This window comes from Leopardus geoffroyi, chromosome D4 (genome assembly GCF_018350155.1).
Source record: "Leopardus geoffroyi isolate Oge1 chromosome D4, O.geoffroyi_Oge1_pat1.0, whole genome shotgun sequence".
Classification (NCBI taxonomy): Eukaryota; Metazoa; Chordata; class Mammalia; order Carnivora; family Felidae; genus Leopardus; species Leopardus geoffroyi.
In genome coordinates this window covers 84,012,138-84,024,750 of record NC_059342.1, presented here as the reverse complement: position 1 = coordinate 84,024,750, position 12,613 = coordinate 84,012,138, and the positions used below count along the sequence as shown (strand labels likewise).

Below are 12,613 nucleotides of genomic sequence, written 5' to 3'. Positions count from 1 at the left end.
GTGTTCTCCCGCTTTCCAGTCTGCCTCGAGCTCCTCCTGTTGGCAGAGGCTCACATGGAACCAGCTGGACGAGCAGAAATGTCATTTGCAGAGCCTCAGACCAGATGTAGCATCGTCGCAAAGCAGAGGATGAAAGGGGCAGTGGGGCCGATAGGTGGGAATAAAAACTGGCGCACACAGGCTGTTTAGAAGTGTGGTTAATTTTCAGATGTTTGCAGAATGTTCTCGATCTTGGATTTCTAGTTTAATACTATTATGAGCAGATCATACACTAAATGATTTCAGCCCTTTGATGTTTACTGAGGTTTGTTTTATGGCCCAGCCTGTCATACAGAGTCTGTTTTGGTAAATGTTTCAGTACGCTGCTGCTGTGAGGGGAAAGCATTCTGTAAATGCTAATTAGATCAAGTTGGGTGATAGTGTTGTCCAAATCTTTTATGTTTTCTGATGTTTCTTTTTTGTCTTCTTGTTCCATCAGTTAGTAAGAGTGATGTGTTAAATCTTCAACTGTGATCACGGATTTGTCTCTCTCTTTAATCCTGCCAGTTGTCAGTCTTTGCCTCAAGTGTTTTGAAGCACTATTTTTAGGTGCATACCTATTTAGACTGCTGTCAGGGAACACACTCCCAGGTGCAGGGAGCTGCCACACGTGGGTAGCCTGGTGGCTCCTGCGGCCAGCCCGGACTATGCCGGGCAACCTCGAATCCCACAGTCCTGGGTTGCATGCGGCTCTGGCGGTAGCACAGACTTCAGAGCCACATAGACCCCGTCCTGTGTGCCAGCCTAGCCCCTCACCGGCTGACTCTTGAGGGAGTCTAGTTTCCCTTTTTTCAAAACTGAAGATAATAACCCTTGACCTCGAGAGGATTGCCCCGAGGCTCGAGCGTGACCGTGGATAAAAAGTATCCCATGCAGTTCCTGGCATGGAGGTGCTTTGAGTCTGGTTCCTGCCCTGACCTGCTTTCCTGCCTCGCGCTCTGTCTGCTGGCCGTCCTCTTAGACACCAGCAGTCCGAGCTCTTCTAAACCTCCCCGGAAAAGCCTTCTGCCACCTGCCGCCTGGACTCGCTGCTTCTCCTGTATCAACACTGCCTCCCCCGATGAGGGGTATTGTCTGGCGCAGCGCGGGCTCCTGCCTTTTGAATTCAGACGCTAGGTTTCCTCGTCTCTACTAGAGATGGACTCAAAGAAAGGCCAATTCTGACAACTCCACAGTAGGAGCCAGAATTCCCCTGGCCAGGAGGCTGGCGTCTCCTTCCATCAACTCACTTGTACCGACACAAATTGAAAGGTGTCATAGGGGAGTTGAGTAGCTCCCAGAACCAGAAAGACTTGTCCGACTGGAACTTGGGGGTGGGGGGCGCCTCAGGTCTCTTTCCTTCCTGCATCATGCTGTTTCTTGCCCTGTCAGTTACCCAGACTCTTGGCCTTGCTTTTCCCCATGATACAGATGGCGGCCTTCAAATCGGGTGGTCATCACAGCAGCAGCTCCAAGCTGGTGACATGCCAGCTTAGGAAAGAGGGCTTCTCCTTGGCTTATCAAAAAGGCTTCTGATGTAAAAAGGGATTCTGATTGGTCCATCTTAGGTGACAGAGCCACCCCTTGAACAAATCAGTTTGGCCAGGGGGCTGCAGTACTTCAGTTGGCCAGGCCTGAGTCCCATGCTTCTCCTTGTAGCCGCAACATGGGCAGCCCTCCAGAACTGCAGGGTGGAAGTGGGGAACAGCAGTGATGAGGCTCTTATCCCCCAAAACGGTGTGATCTGCGGTAGACACAAACCACAGATGTCCCTGACCAGAATGTAGGCACCTGAGAAGTCTAGGGGTTGATCGGTGAGCACGGCATTCGTCTCCGGGAAGAGGACCGATGTGTCTGTCTGTCAGGAGGTGGTTCCTGTGCTGTGGGGCAGGCCAGGGAGGCAGCCCGGCTCCATGTAGAAAATTTTCTGGGTGGTACAGTTTAACATCCAGAGGCTTGGCTCTAAGCTCAGACGCTGGCTTCAGACCTGGCAATGCCACTTCCTAGCTGTGGGACCAGAGCCTTTTTCTCTTATAAAATGGATAATTTTGATGAGTCTGTGGCATTTTGCCCTGCCCTATTTAATTCAGTAATTGCTGATTATTTTTCCCATAATTGGGTTGTTCCGGTCCACTAGTCCATTCACATGGCCTGAGAATCTTCCTTCCTATTCTGTGTTGATTTAATCAGACCAGCTCTTCTCTTGGAGTTCTGGGTCCCCTAACCATGGCCCAAGGACTGGCTGGTGTGGCCATGGGATCCCCGAGCCTCGGCGGTTTGCCCTTGTGCGGAGAGGTCGGTGGGTTGTACACCAGGACAGCTCTCAGAGGCATACAGACAGCACCGCAGCGAGAGGGCAGTCCAGAGCCCTCGGGCAGCAGGAAGAAAATCTGTGGGATGGAGGATGGCATTCCCCCAGTGGGCGGCACGTAACATGCAGTAAAACACCCGTGAGAGGCGTTTGGGGGCTCAGTGTCCCACCCGTTTTCTGGATTGTAGGAAGAGTGGAGCCAAAGAGAAATTGTGAGTGTCGCAATGGCTCAAGCCCTGGAGGAGGTGCGGAAGCAGAGGGAAGAGTTCCAGCAACAGGTAGGCCCCATTTGACCCTGAGGCACGGGCCAAAGGGTGGTGTGTTCCAGCCTCGGGCAGGACCAGCCTGCCTCCCCGTGTGTCCCCCTCCAGGGGGTGGACACAGGTGTCAGGAATGCCAGGAACGGTGTGATTGAGGACCCTGAGGTCTCTAGGAAGGTGGGAGAAAAACGTCATAAAGAAATCCTCACCCCACGGGATGGCCTTTTTGGATGTTTGATGGCCGGTTACTGTTGTAAACCTTACCTGGGGAAAAGCCGGCATCCTGGTGCCTCCTGCGCTCTGACTCTGTGAGGGGCATCGCTGCCCACAGGCCCTGGAGAACGCAGTACAGCTGAGCCCTCAGCGACAAGGGTGGGCAAAGCTTCCTTTCAAGACAGACTCAGCATCGGGCCCCAGACCTTGTAGGGAATGGACTCTAGGCCTTCGGTGAGTCCTTAACATAAATTCCAGTCTCAGTTGCATCTGCAAAGACTTTAGGATAATTACACCTTTCAGATCATAATGAGGTCATGTGTATCAAGTGCTAGGCATGTCACAGGTACTCAGGACACGGAAGTCATGGTTATGACAGCTTGGGGAAGGCTGGGCAGAACAACCACATCTATGGTAGGCCCGCTAGTGGTAGGCTGGGGGGGTGGGGGGCGGGCGGCCTGTGCAGGGCCCTGGCCCCAGAATTGTGCTATGTCCGTAGGAGTAAAGGGTAGCCTAGGGTATGTTCGAGGCTATAGACTTCAGGGAGGGATTCCTGGGGGACCCTGGGTAGCGGAAAAGTGGAGATTTCTTTTGGGGGAGATGCGGTTACTGCTGCCGGCCTTCTCTTATGTTGGCTTTTCTGTCCAGGCTGCTAACCTCACAGCTGTAGTAGATGAGAAGGAGCAGAGTCTGCAGGAAAAAGCTGAAGTGATTCTCCAGAAAGAGCAGGAAATTTTCCAACTGAAGAAAGGTGAGGAGTCTGCCCCTGCCGAGCCCTCTCACCTGCTCCCACCCAGTACCCCTGCCCTGAAGTGGCCTGGTCCTGAAGCAGCAGGAGTCACTGGTGCTCCCCTCTGCCCGGCCTAGGTCACGACTCTGCCCTGTTGCAAATGCACCAGCTTCAGAGCAAGCTGGAAGCCCTGCAGAGCCTTAGGGCGGAGGAGTCTGAGGCTGCCGCGGGGTTCGACGTGCTGAGACTGGCCGTCCCGGAGCAGGGGTTGACACGCTCAGTTCCCGAGCCTCATGTAAGTCCCCATCTGAGCCGCGGGCCGGTGTGACGGCAGCAGGACGGGGCTGCCTGCCGTAGTTTGCCAGTAGGAGGCGGTGGGAAGACGGGGAGGAGAGCTGGCGCTCACTAGCTGCGGGATGTTGGGCAGGTCACCTCCCTTTCTTTAAAGTAGGGGTGCCTACCTGACTAGGAGCTCGTGGGTATTGAGGAGCCCGTCGGATGTGGCGCCACGTGTCCGTGTTCAGTAGAGCCCTTTCCTTCCAAGCACGCTCGCTGCACGGAAAGCTGCCTGTCCCCCTGGAAGGTGCTGGACAGGATCTCTACAGCCCAGGTTTGGTTCCTGGCCAGCTAGCTGCCTGTTCCCGCACATCAGCCCGCACCTTTGGAACCAGTCTGGGCCCCTTTCCCCATGGACCTGTGGCTTAGCTTGACCATTGCCTTGTCCATCCTGTAGGCGGCCTTGAGGGCCATGCAGGACCCCGCGTACCAGCTTCCGGCTGCAGAGGGAATCCCAAATGGTGAGGTGGGGGCTGTGGACCTAGGGCAGCTGCAGAAGGAAAAACAGGACTTGGAGCAGCAACTCGTGGAGAAAAACAAGGTGAGGGTGCGCTTTACCTCAGCTGTTGATCTCCCCGCCCTCTCCCTGTTCTGGGCCTAAAACCGTTCAGTCCCTTGTCCGAGAGTTTGGCTGATGCCCCCGGGCCCCTCTTGGGAGAGATCTTACCTCTTCACCAGAAGGGCTTCTTCCTGAACTTCCACCTGTGCAGTCTTCCTTTCACACCTCCCCCACGCTTGAGATAATGTCCCGAGTATTTGCGCTCAGGCAGTAGTGAGGCCAGATGTCACAGGTGCTGCTGTCACCAGCTGGGTCATATTGGACCCATCACCTTACCTCTCACTTCCTTTCGATGGCTGTGAAATGACCCAGTGATGCCTGTCTTCTAGCGGTTTTACTGGCAGGGGAGGGGCATTGGGGTATGAAATGAAAGTTCGTTAGCTGTCCTGTGAAATTTCGCGTATTTGGTAGAGGCTTAATAAATGTCCCGATTCCACCCACTCCTCAGGCCCCTGTACCTGCAAGTGCAGGGGCTCCTTTGATCCTGGTTTCCAAGTGCGCTGGGAAGTTAAGGGTGCTGGCTGGTCACTGCTCTGGCCTCCAGAGTGTGATTGTGGGTGTGTATTTTTTTAGGTCTGTAACAAAAGGAAAAAATGCTCATTCTCGCTTACACATGTGCATTTAATCTTACTGTGAAATGTAAACTACAGAAAAGCAGACAAACTCCCTGTGCCCAGGACCCAGCCCTCAGACCTCCTCTCTAAGTGGCATTTGCTCCCTCAGAGTCCTGCCTCTACTGCCCACTTTGGGCACCCACATCCTTATCTCAAGGCCAGAGCTCCCTGGAGCTCTAGATTGTGTCTGTCTCCGTGGCAGTGTCCAAAAGGCATCTGCGTAAACTGTCCAAAACCCAACTTCACATTCACCATGCTGCCTAATGGGGGCTGCTCTTGTCTCAGTAAATGTAAAAAGTAAAAATCTCAGTATCATTCTCAACGCCCTTGTTTCTTACACAAGCAACATCCAAACCATTAACAAATCCTTCTGGCTCTCCCTTCAAACTATACCCCAAATGGGCTGCGTCTCATCCCCACCACTGCTGCCACCGTAGGTGGGGTTACCATTTCTTCCCTGCAGGCTGGTGTTGGGCTTCTAATGGTTTCACTGTCACCACCTCTGTACCAGCCCTCTGATGACTTCCCCTGTCTCTGTAAATATAAGCCACATCCTTGCAGTGGCCCACAAAGCCCTGTGTGGTTTGGCCCCTTAGTACCCTTTGTACTGCACCCCCTCTTAGCCACATTGGCCTTGCCTTTCTGTGACTGTCAAGCACCCTCCCGCCGCAGGACCTTTGTACTTGCTGAGCCTTCTGTCTGGAATATCCTTCCTGTAATCCCCTCACTTCCTTTGTGATGTCATTTTGTTAAGGAGGGCCCCCCTCCACCTCCCCACCCCCCCTCCCCACTATGCTTGGCAGCCCTCACCATCACCACCAGAACTTCCTGTCCCTTTACCAGGCCTCTTAATACCTTCTTATGTAATGTACGGTCACTGACATTTTCTCCTCCTGAGAGCAGATATTTTTCATTTTTTTCTTTCTCTTTTTTTTTTTTAAATGTTTATTTGTTGGGGTGCCTGGGTGGCTCAGTCGGTTGAGCATCCGACTTTGGCTCAGGTCACAATTTCACGACTCATGAGTTTGGGCCTCATGTCAGGCTCTGTGCTGACAGCTCAGAGCCTGGAGCCCCCTTGGATTCTGTTTCCACCTCTCTCTGCCCCTCCCCCGCTCATGCTCTGTCTCTCTCAAATAGAAGTAAACATTTAAAAAAATTAAACTTAATGTTTATTTATTTTGAGAGAAAGCAAGAGACAAAGAGAACAAGCACACGGGGGAGGGGGAGAGAGAGAGGGGGAGAGAGAATCCAAGCGGGCTCTGTGCTCATTGAGGAGTCTGACGTGGGACTCAATCTCACAACCGTGAGATCATGACCCGAGCAGAGATTAAGAGTTGGATGCTTAACCAACTGAACCACCCACGTGCCCCTGAGCATTTTTCTTCTTTTGCTTCTTGCTTTTCCCCAGCCTCTAGGACAGCGTCTGCCAGTAGTAGGGATTTAATCAGTATTTGTTAGATGAGTTAATCAGTGAACCAAAATCCTAGAAAATCAGGTAAAATTTAAAATACATAAAATAGCAAATGTACTTTTGGGTGAATGCCAGCCTCGTGGTCAGCCAAGAGAATACAGATTGAAACAACACATTATCATTTATAAAATGGGATGTGTTAGAGCCATTTAATGTGCTTGACGGGAGCTGGATCTGTGGCAGAGCCATCTCAATCCTGCGGAGAGACTGGACACACGTTAGAGAAAGGGAAGAAGCTGCTATTACTGCCGTGTTCAAAAATGGGGGCTCAGCACCACCCTAAGGCATGGGGCATCCCCTCGAGTTACTGTCACATTAGAAGTTAAAATTAAGGGGGCACCTAGTTGGCTCAGTAGGTGGTGTACACGACTCTTGATCTCAGGGTCATGAGTTCAAGCCCCACGTTGGGCATAGAGCCTACTTAAAAAATAAAGAAGTTAGGGAAACCGTGGAAAGCTATGAAAACTGTGATAAATGAAAAACACACACTATTCACAATTCCAGCTACTCGGTGCAAGATCACTGACTCAGACCTGAAGGTCACGGGAAAGACTAAGTTTGTGAGACTTTGGAGAAATGTTTAATATTTTTTCCTGTATTGCTGATTATACAGTAAATTTTCTCATTGGGAAAACAGAGGTTAGCCTTTTTAGTGATTAACGAAGTGTGTAATAAATTACACTTAAAGCTCAATACTAATTAAACTCACTAAAAATAAAATAGAGAAGTACAGAAAAACCATGACCGTTTACACTGTTCCAAATAAGCATTGAAAATGGTATTTTCGGAGCAGTGGTGAGGGATCATAGCACGTAAATCTCATTCTGAAGGACAAGTCTACCGTACAGAGGTGTTTCCAGACGCAGGCACCTGAAGCGGTCCTGAGGGCTGAGCCCGTGGGGAGGCCGGGGCAGCCCTGGGGCACGAGTGCTCCACAGAGTGTATGTGACGGCTTCAGTGGCCCTTGTGGGGCCTGGAGAGCATGTGCGTGCAGAGCAGCGAGAAGGAGGGAAGAGGGCCCCGGGCAGGAGGCACACAGGTGTGACAACACGAGCCCCTCAGGAGACGGGACCGTGTCTTATAACAGGTGTATAGGGTCCCAAGGGGGTGGCTGGCTGTTCTGTTGTCCTTGGCACCTTAAAGATGGTGGAATGTGCATGTAACAGATGGCTTTTTGCGGGGGGCGGGGTTTGTCTCAGACCATAAAGCAGATGCAGCAGAGGATGCTGGAACTCAAAAAGACTCTCCAGAAGGAACTGGTAAGTTCCCCTCTTCTCCCCACTGCCTGTGCCCTTCCTGGCTCTCTGGCCCTCCCGGGTTCCCTCGCCGCTCGACAATGCTCTCCCCCCACCGGTTGGTTGCGAGGTCTCTGGGAAGCCAGATGTTGGCTGGTGGGACGGTAGCCCTGCCAGCTCGAACCTGTCTCTGAAAAGTAACTGTGTGACTCGGGGCACGTGCGGTTCTTCTCCAAGCCCTTTTGTGGGCTGAGAAGTCAGCGACCTGTGCGCCAGGTGAGCAGCAGAGCGCCAGGCCCAGACAGGAGAGCGGCACCTCTGCCCAGTTTGGGGTGCTCGCTGCCCCAGACATCCTGACACTGGGACGGGGATCGTCCAAACTTCCCCAGACAACCCCCTCCTTCCTCTCAGGCCGCCCCGTCTGCGGGGGGGGGGGGGGGGGGGGGGGTGCTGAGCCTTCTTCAGGCACTTCCTTCCCAGCGGGGGCCCTTTCACCCTACTGTGGTGCAGGTGAGGCCAAGGAACAGCGGGTGAGCGCAGCTCAAGCCGGGTGACTCTCCCGGGTGATTTTCAGACCTGTCTTGAGGGGTTTGGCACAGCATCTTTCCATTGGGTTTTTAGAAAATCAGACCCGACAGTGAGCTCTTTGAGGTCCGAGAGAAGCCTGGCCCCGAGATGCCCAACATGGCTCCTTCCGTCACGAATAATGCTGACCTGACTGATGCCCGCGAGATCAACTTTGAGTACCTTAAACACGTGGTTTTAAAATTCATGTCCTGTCGAGAGTCTGAGGTAAAGGGTTTCTGAGTTGCCTTTTGGGTCCTGAGCGTCTGGTTCCTTTGTCCAAGCCTCGTGTGGCTTCCCACCAAGTCCATTGCTTTCTTCCTCTCCCACGTTCCCATTTGGCCACCAGTGTGGACACGTAACGGTTATTTCTCCAGCTGGCACTGACCTGCTGACGGTGCAGCCGGCAGGTGGGGGCCAAGAAGGGAGTCCGCTCCGGGGAGGCCGCGCGGGTTGGAGGCTGAGGCTGCAGTCCGGGAACGGTCTGCCCCACACGCCCGCATCCTGCTGAAGGGCAGGGTGGCTGCCGTGGATGTCCTGGGGATCTTGCCGGTTCCCAGAGGAAAAGATGGAGGGGAGAAAAGTCTGTCGTTGTCGTCAGACCCGAGGAAGCCCAACGTCCCCCTCCACGTGGTCCTTGCTAACCCGTGGGGAGCACACACCGGGAACAGACCCAGGGAGTGCTCCAGTTAAGCCCCCTGATCCTCCCCCACCGTCCACCACCCCAGGGCCCATGGCAGCGAAACTCAACTTTGTTTCAGGCTTTTCACCTTATAAAAGCTGTGTCAGTGTTGCTGAACTTCTCACAAGAGGAAGAGAACATGCTCAAAGAAACCCTGGAGTATAAGGTAGGGTTCCCTGGCCTGCTGTCTGGTTCTTAGGAACCAGCTAGTAATCCCAGCACTGGCGGGTGAGCCCGTCCACAGCTGCATCATCCGCCGAGAAAGTGCTACGGGACAGTGGACTCCTGTTGGGCCGTATTTACTGAGGACGTGCTTTGTGCACACGTGTCTGCGCGGTACCCACCGACGGGCCTTATGTTTCCACCGCGCTTTCACTGATGTCATTAACGTCAACAGCCCCAGGTCTGGCCCAACGTCCAGATTTTTTTTTTATTTTTAATTTTTTTTTTTTTTTTCAACGTTTATTTATTTTTGGGACAGAGAGAGACAGAGCATGAACGGGGGAGGGGCAGAGAGAGAGACACAGAATCGGAAACAGGCTCCAGGCTCTGAGCCATCAGCCCAGAGCCTGACGCGGGGCTCGAACTCACGGACCGCGAGATCGTGACCTGGCTGAAGTCGGATGCTCAACCGACTGCGCCACCCAGGCGCCCCCAGATTTTTTTTTTAAATAAAATATTCAGGGGCGCCTGGGTGGCACAGTCGGTTAAGTGTCCGACTCTTGATCTTGGCTCAGGTCATGACCTCACAGTTCGTGAGTTCAAGCCCCACATCAGGCTCTGCACTGACAGCGTGGAGCCTGCTTGGGATTCCGTCTCTCCTTCTCTCTGCCCCTCCTTCACTGTGCACACTCGCTCGCATGCTCGCTCGCTCTGTCTCTCAAAGAAAAAGAGAAAGAAAGAAAGGAGGGAGGGAGGGAGGGAGGGAGGAAGAAAAAGAGAAGAAAGAAACCTGGGTGGCTCAGTCGGTTGAGTGTCCAACTTTGGTTCGGGTCATGGTCTCACGGTTTGTGGGTTTGAGCACCATGTCGGGCTCTGTGCTGACAGCTCAGAGCCTGGAGCCTGCTTCGGAGTCTCTGTCTCCCTCTCTCTGCCCCCCACCCCTGCTCTTACTCTGTCCCTCTCAAAAAAACAAATAATAAACACCAAAAAAGTTTAAAAACTAAAAAATAAAATATTCAGAATTGATAAAACAAAAAAATATTTTCTGGAAAAATTAGGTACAATTCCACTACCTTGTTCTTGTCAACTCTGTTTCCTCTTGCTTCCCTCCCATACTTAGAATGGGCTCGGGGCCCCGTAGACGGGTTGCCACGTCCAGCATCTTCGCTGGGTGCTTGCGGGACAGGGAGGGGGCGCTTTCAGCTTCCTCTGCACCTAGTCCCGATGCTCAGAAGCCCTCTCTGCTTCCAACGCAGATGTCGTGGTTTGGGTCCAAGCCAGCTCCCAAGGGCAGCATCCGGCCGTCCATCTCCAACCCTCGGATCCCGTGGTCCTAGGTGGAAATCCGGCAGATGGATCTCCATGCGATGACACTTTTTCTGTGAAAAGAACACTGACACACCAGTCTGGGTGGGTTTTTAATCACTGTAACCGCAGTATTTTGTACAAGCGTCAGAGCATTGTTTACAAGACTTAAGGCCCCCTTCCCGACAGACTGATCTGAAGCTCAGGAGGTGGCTGATCCTGTGTCATTGTGCTCACCAAACGGGAGGGTCCTGGCACTACCCGCGTTTCCACAGTGCTGCTAAACTCCCAGCTCTGGCCAGCACCCGTCTGCACCTGAACCCTCTAACTGTTCACGTTAGCACTTGAAGCTGAAGCCGGCGGCATCGGGCAGAGAGGAGGCACCCGGCCCACCACGGAGTGCTGACGCTGGACGGAAAGACAGCCCTTTGAAATGGTGCCCGGCAGGCCAGACCCACCTGCTTCTGCCACAGACAGCCAGCTCGTTGGGGGTGGCTTTTAAAAATTCCCCTTCCCCGTCAGCATGTTTGGGTTCAGATGAGTTAGACGAGGCTTTTTAACCCTTCCACTCAAGAAAACATTATTTCACCCTGTTTGTCAGACCACCCAGAACTTCAGATGTGTACATCTTTAAGGTACTCTGGGGCCAGTGTGGATTAATGAATATGCAACTTTCTGACAGTATCTCATTTTCCTGAAGAAAACTAGCAGATAATATTAAAAAAAAAAAAAAAAAAAAAAAAAGATCCTTAGCACCAAATACACTCAATTGCCTTTTTAATGAATGTACTTGTCTTGGATAGGTTGCTGGTAAACCATTTTAAACTATTTTTTATAGCTAAGATTCTTCGCTATTATAAACATGTCTCTGTATTATAAAATCCATTTAACTGGTGTTCTTAAAGGCAAATCAGAGCATCAAGAGGAAATTATTTCTAAAATCGGGATTCCTTTCCCTTTTTTAATTTCACCGCAGCATTCTGTGGTCTCTGCTTCCCTCTGAAGCAGTGGTGGTATTTCATTTGCTTTGCTCTTAATTCTGTGTTGTAAGACGGAGCAAATGCTAATCACACGTTCGCTACGGTTAAGGACAGCCTGGACAGTCTGCTCCGTTCGGAGGAAGCAGCAGCTGCCCCCCGCCCCCCTCCCGGTTCTTGACCAAAACATGGGAAGCGGTCTGCCTTGTACGTGGAGCTACCGTCTCTCTCCCTAAGGCTGCCCCTGTATACTTAGGATGACACTACACCCATATATGGCATCCAGACGGCCCCAGACGGCTACAGTACTTGATGGCGTGCAGATGGCTCGGGTAGGGACCTTTAAAAACTCTTATTATTATTAAGGAAAGGGGAATATGCTTGCCCTGGATAATCCACAGTATGGAATCTAAAGAGAAACTGTTGATTTCGTTTGACAAAAGTTTTACCGGCTAAATAAAATAAGTTAATAACTGGAGCTCCTAAAATTTATTGTCAGTTATCCAGTGATGTTTCTCAAAAATGCTTAGGGTTATAATCTATAAAATCTATCTCACGGCGAAACACGGATTTGCAGTTAACCTAGTACATTTCCACAGACCTGGAAGTACCAAGCAAGGGCAGCGTCACCCTCATCCCAGCCAGGCTGTCTGCCACCCCGTGGCCCATTCTCCAGTTACCTACCTCCTCCCGTGGCTCCTTCCTGCAGATGGCTTTCCCTCGTGGAGAATATATTTTCCACTTACCTGGTGGGGACACACAACAGGAATGCCTTCCGTTCTGTAATTTGGAGAACAGGTACCTTTTCTTAGCTTTTCCAGGAGACTCCCCAAGACTGGGTGGTCCAGGGCTCACCAGACGGCTACCACACGGCGGCGGGAGCCCCGTCCCACTCTGCCGTGGCCTCTCCAGCCCTTGAGCTGGTCTCACCCTGCCCCAGCCACGTCCCCGGCAGCTTTAGGTGTAGTTGTGGGACCCATCACTCAGCCTATACTTGCCTCGGGAGGATTCATTCTGATTAGGCTTTCCTCCTGCATGTTGAATTTCCTTCAGCTTTAAGAGGAAGAGTGGAGTAAATATTCTAAGTGATTTAATGCACTTTCACTTGTATAAAAAGTTCTGTGATAGACAGTATGTATAGCCCTTTATATGAGCATTGGATTTGGATTTCTCTCC

At 52.0% G+C, this 12,613-nt stretch overlaps 1 protein-coding gene and 1 long non-coding RNA gene across 3 annotated transcripts in view; one reads left to right on the top strand and one right to left on the bottom strand.

Annotated features, from left to right (window-relative positions):
- Positions 1–11,726, top strand: part of GOLGA1 (golgin A1) — a 48,969-nt gene extending 37,243 nt beyond the window's left edge. For both annotated transcript variants that reach the window (XM_045467331.1, XM_045467333.1), the window contains 8 exons: positions 2,518–2,607; positions 3,451–3,553; positions 3,670–3,827; positions 4,266–4,409; positions 7,712–7,771; positions 8,369–8,539; positions 9,073–9,159; positions 10,412–11,726. In XM_045467331.1, the coding sequence (XP_045323287.1) occupies positions 2,518–2,607; positions 3,451–3,553; positions 3,670–3,827; positions 4,266–4,409; positions 7,712–7,771; positions 8,369–8,539; positions 9,073–9,159; positions 10,412–10,492 (894 nt within the window). In that variant the 3' untranslated portion in view covers positions 10,493–11,726. The remainder of the gene's footprint in view (positions 1–2,517; positions 2,608–3,450; positions 3,554–3,669; positions 3,828–4,265; positions 4,410–7,711; positions 7,772–8,368; positions 8,540–9,072; positions 9,160–10,411) is intronic.
- LOC123592406 lies at positions 2,599–5,002 on the bottom strand. The gene is made up of 5 exons (XR_006709757.1): positions 4,886–5,002; positions 4,536–4,764; positions 3,994–4,358; positions 2,854–3,081; positions 2,599–2,758 (listed from the first exon to the last, which is right to left on the bottom strand). It is a non-coding gene; the product is annotated as an uncharacterized LOC123592406 (long non-coding RNA).
- Positions 11,727–12,613: the final 887 nt, after the last annotated feature.